We start from the raw sequence: 5,021 nt of genomic DNA, 5'->3' as shown, positions 1-5,021 counted from the left end.
CCCACGAAATGAAATTAATTAACATTTCCTTTTTTCTTGGCTTAAGTACTTAAGGAAATGTTAAAAACCTTTCTAAAAAAAGGAAATGTTAATTAATTAATTAGAAAAATAGTTAGATACTAGATGTTAACCCGCGGTACACCGCGGGCATATATATTATTTGAAATTTTTTGTTGAATTATTAATTTCAATATTTTAGTTGACATATATGTATTTTTTATTAATTTAAATGTATATATTGATGTAGAAGTTGTATATATCTATAAATGGTAGAATTAGTGAATTTCAATATCATTTTAGTAAAAAAAGAGTTATAAACAATTTTAAATATATCACTCACTTGTACTCAATATATTTTCATATTAATAATTTTATAAAATTACACACATAATATATTATATTTGATTTCATTTGAATATATTGAGTTTTGGCCTAATAAAATTTATAGTATTTATGAATTTATATTTAGTGCAAAGGAAATATAAGTGTTAAATGGTGTATTGTTAGAAGATAAAGTGTTTTGTATTTATTTGATGACATTAGTACTAATTGGTAAGATTATAAGTTTAAATAATTCTAATTGGTAAGATTATAAGCTTAAGAGTAATGAAAAACGAATTGATTTGCTCATTAATTTTTGGATTGAATCTTACCACAAAAACAAAAAATATGATTGAAGAAAAATATCCAAAAGTGGAGCAGAGAAAAATAAAGCATAAAACCATCAACATAAGCATTAAGCAGGTCTTTTGATAAAGACTAATTTTGACTATTAGAATCTCTACGTCATTCAACCTCATTGATCAACAAAAAATCATCAGCAGAAGATTTGGCCTCCTCCTTGTCCAATTTAACTTTGAGATCCAACACAATCATCTCAAGGTTCTTGAAGCATTCCTCGAGTTGTTGGACCCGAGACATCAAGCATCGTCTGATTTCTTCCTCTCCAAGGACACCTCCTCAAGATTTGTCTTCAAACAATCCAGCTTGAAGTCCAATCTCATCAGCTCAATATTCTTAACACGTTCATCGAGTTGTAGGACATCAACATCTAATTTCTTCCTCTTTAAGGAAACCTCATCAAGCTTTAACTTCAACCATTTCAGCTTGAAGCCTTGTTCAATCACCTCGCCGTGAGCATTGCTTAGCTCAGTCTCTGAGTGATCATGTGAAGGCTTGTTACGTGTGCTCTGTGAATATCTTTCTCGCTGAAGTAACTTGCCAAGGAAAAATATGTTTAGGTTACTCAAGAAAGGAATCTGAATAAGCAACCACAAAAGGCACAAAACCAAAAGATCAGATCTTTCATCTGTTTCTTTTTTTTCAGAGAAAAATCTCTCAAAAAAAATGCATCAGTAGGATGTAACACACGCCAAAGAACAAAGCATCCATAAAGCAAATATACCTTCTTTGGTGGTAGATAAGCCTCAAGATAAATTCCATCAATTATTGGAACTTGGCTAAGCATTCATCAAACAGAATTTGGATGATCATAGTCAAGCTTGTTTGTTGATCTAGCAACAACAAAATATAGAGAAGGAATAAGTTCTGTTCACAAAGCGTTTAACATAAAAGAACCATTGTAAGAAGCAGAGTACACGAACCTTGGAGACTTGTAGATACCAGAACGGAATTCATCACGACCAAGAGCAACCTGCATCACTTTGTTCGAACCTAGGAAGAACCTAGATAAATAAGAACCGAATCATGTTTCTCTTCACACGGTACTTGTGGTATGTGTTACCAGCATTTAGCATCGGCTTCTCAGTTCTTCCACCACCTGCAACTTGACCAATCATGGCCATGCATCCACTTGGCACAATCTTTTTCGAACCCGATGGCAACTTCATCCTATCAAAAACATGTGTAAATTCATAACTGTGAGAACAATTCCCTCATCAAAAGAAAGAACAATAGATATTAATAGTTGTTCACTACAATCTAATCCAATCATACTTAATCAGAAAACTGAAACGTAAAGTATACTAAACACAAATCATCATCCAATTCAGCAAAGCTAGATATGAATTCAATGACCAGCGGGAAAATATTGAAACTTGTTGTTAAGAACTAAAGATTTGAACTAATCAAATCTAACGCAATCATTCAAATGGTCCATGAGATATACATATTAAATCAATTGAATATCACCAAGAAAAGTAAGTGTCGTTATTAGGATTATGAGCAATAACAATGGCTTTCTTCCCATAGTAAACAAAATGACCGGTGTACACACCTTCAGCAGCAAGGAAGAGCTTATGCTTCTTGAATCGGAAATGATGACGGAAAGCTACACGATACAACGGAGCACCACATCATGTGTCGTGAATGATCTCCGTCACAACACCTTTGAGATAACCATTTTTTTAATGATTTGGAAATGAGAATGACTTTGATATTTATAGCGTATAAGGATGCTAGGATTATTAGTTTTCAGAATTTTGAAAATCTTGGAAAAAAAGCATAAAATAAAAGATATTATGAACAATATATATTCGTATTTGGTATAAAATTGAATGATTGGCTATATTTGGATAAATACTGAATATTGTAGAGTTAGTTATAATTAGGATTAGATCTAAGTGAATATATTAAGAAGATTTTCGAGTAAATTAAGGAATATACGATGGAATATGCAATTAATAGAAGATTTTAGAGCCGGATTAATGTGGCATATTCTTTAAATATGGTACAAAGTATAATTGTAAATGGAAGAAGATGTAAGGAATATGTCATTTGTTAGATGGATTGTCGTAATTAGTTTCCATTTTTCCTTAAATTTGGGATTGTAGCAATTAGGTATCATAAGTAGAGAAGAAATAATTGTTGAGATTTTTGAAAAGATTGCGTCATATTTTAGGCAAATATATGAGGACCAAAATTCATTTCCATATCTTTACTTAAATAAAACAAATCTAAAAATTAATGTCATAATTTGCGATTTTAGGAAATAAGATTAAACCGAAATATTAGAGTAATTGTAGTCATAATTGGCGATTTTTTTTATTACAACATTCCTAAAATCTCTTATTCTAGATCCGAATAAGGTAAAACCGGATAGATAATGTTTGGTTAGTATCTTTTTAATATTTTCAAATCTTTAGAATTAAACTCATTGACATTATATTGTTGAATTTATTTTTTAAAAATGACGTAATATTAAATAAAAAAATAAATAACTAACTATTTTCATTTGATGGTGTAGACAAATTATTATTACTATTTATGTAATTTAATTACAAATAACAAATATTAATTTTTATAACAAAACAAATTATTTTCGTAATAACAATTTTTCCCCAAATCAATCTTTTACAAAATATTTATTTAATCACATATTCTTTCTATGTAGAAATAAATAGTTAAATAATTATGGTTAGAAGTAGTTAAGGTAAATAACAAATATGGTTAGTTTAGATATATTATATATATTTCTAATTTAGGTGTTAATTAAGAATTAATGTCGTTTTTATTACAAACATCCTTAAATTTCTTATTCTAGATCCGAATAGAGTTAAACCCGGGTAAAACCCGGATCCAAAAGACTTTTTGCAAAAATCCCCTGTAAAAATGTATATGTAGATTTGTGTTACAAAAAATTATAGTTCAAAATTGCTAATGGTGTTTTAATCCGAATTTTGTTTTGATTTGAGTTCAAATTTTTTGTTTTATATATAGTTTTTGGATTATAATAGTATTCAAATTAAAACATCACATTAATTTGGGGAGACTCACAAAAATGCCACTTTTTCAATACTCTTTTCAAAAATGCCTCCTTTGGCTGTCCATTTTTAAAAATACCATTTTTTATGTACAAAAAAACTAAATTACCCTTTTTTTAATAAAAAATATCACAAATATATAAGAAAAACATGAGAATGTGCACACATCAAAATTACAAATTTGATTTTGTAAAAACTTGTAAAACCTTTAAAATACCTTGTAAAATTTTCCCGCCAAAAATTTTTTTTGCGGGAAAAGTGATTCCGCAATTTTTTTGGCGGAAAAAATTTACAAGGTATTTTAAAGGTTTTTTACAGGGTATTTATAAGGTTTTACAATGTATTTTAAAATGTTTTACAACGTATTTATAAAGTATTTATAAGATATTATAAGATTTTACAACGTATTTATAAAGTATTTATAAGATATTATAAGATTTTACAAGCTATTTTATAAGGTTTTACAAGTTATAAGGTTTTACAAGTTTTTTATAAGGTTTTACAAGTTATAAATACCTTATAAAACCTTATAAGTACCTTGTAAAACCTTACAAAACACTTGTAAATACTCTGTAAAAACCTTTAAAACCTTATAAGTACCTTGTAAATTTTTCCCGCCAAAAAAATTTCGCCAAAAAAATTGCGGAATCACTTTTCCTACAAAAAAATTTTTTGGCGGGAAAAATTTTTACGGAAAAATTTTACAAGGTATTTTAAAGGTTTTTACAAGTGTTTTGGCGGGAAAATTGCGGGATCACTTTTCCCGCCAAAAAATATTTTGTATTTTGTTTCAAATAAGGGTAAAATAGTCATTAAAAATTAAAAGAGGGCAAACTTAAAAATGGATTCTCAAAGGGGGCATTTTTGAAAAGAGGTATTGAAAAAGGGGCTTTTTAACAATTTCTCTTAATTTGGACCATTTGGTATGGTTTTGGTTTCGATTCATATTCCAAATCCATCTTTAATTGTTAGATAAATTTTAAGTTCAAAATTGGATTCAATGTTTCGTATATAGAAATTACGAACCCAATTAATAATCCAAGGATTCTTCTATCTGTTGTTTCGGACCAGATATTACACCACTAAAGGCATTTACGTGGAAGATAAAGTGCCCTCCGAAATTGCGGTATTTTATGTGGCAGGCTTTAAATGGATGTGTTTCGGTTACATCAAATCTCCGAAAACGTGGGGTTAATTGCGATGCAGGTTGTGACAGATGTGGGGATACCGAAGAGACAATTAACCATGTCCTTTTTGAATGTCCGCCTGCACGCCAAACATGGGCTTTATCACAGATTC

At 29.3% G+C, this 5,021-nt stretch overlaps 1 protein-coding gene across 2 annotated transcripts; it reads right to left on the bottom strand.

Moving 5' to 3' along the window:
* Window positions 1–611: 611 nt before the first annotated feature.
* On the bottom strand, window positions 612–2,548 carry LOC9313813 (MATH domain and coiled-coil domain-containing protein At2g42475). Of its 2 annotated transcripts, XR_002332156.1 has the most exons (4): window positions 2,237–2,548; window positions 1,605–1,851; window positions 1,406–1,514; window positions 612–1,217 (listed from the first exon to the last, which is right to left on the bottom strand). XR_002332156.1 is itself a non-coding variant. In XM_021026711.1 (2 exons), exons 1-2 carry the CDS (start codon window positions 1,466–1,468, stop codon window positions 921–923), a joined length of 360 nt encoding a protein of 119 aa, XP_020882370.1. In that variant the 5' UTR covers window positions 1,469–1,569; the 3' UTR covers window positions 612–920. The 2 variants fall into 2 exon arrangements, 1 of the variants encoding a protein (XP_020882370.1); XM_021026711.1 differs by lacking the exons at window positions 1,605–1,851; window positions 2,237–2,548 and having other exon boundaries at window positions 1,406–1,569.
* Window positions 2,549–5,021: the final 2,473 nt, after the last annotated feature.

The sequence above is a fragment of the Arabidopsis lyrata genome (genome assembly GCF_000004255.2).
Source record: "Arabidopsis lyrata subsp. lyrata unplaced genomic scaffold ARALYscaffold_5, whole genome shotgun sequence".
Classification (NCBI taxonomy): Eukaryota; Viridiplantae; Streptophyta; class Magnoliopsida; order Brassicales; family Brassicaceae; genus Arabidopsis; species Arabidopsis lyrata.
The sequence above is the reverse complement of the archived record's forward strand: the minus strand, read 5'-3'. Positions and strand labels throughout refer to the sequence as shown.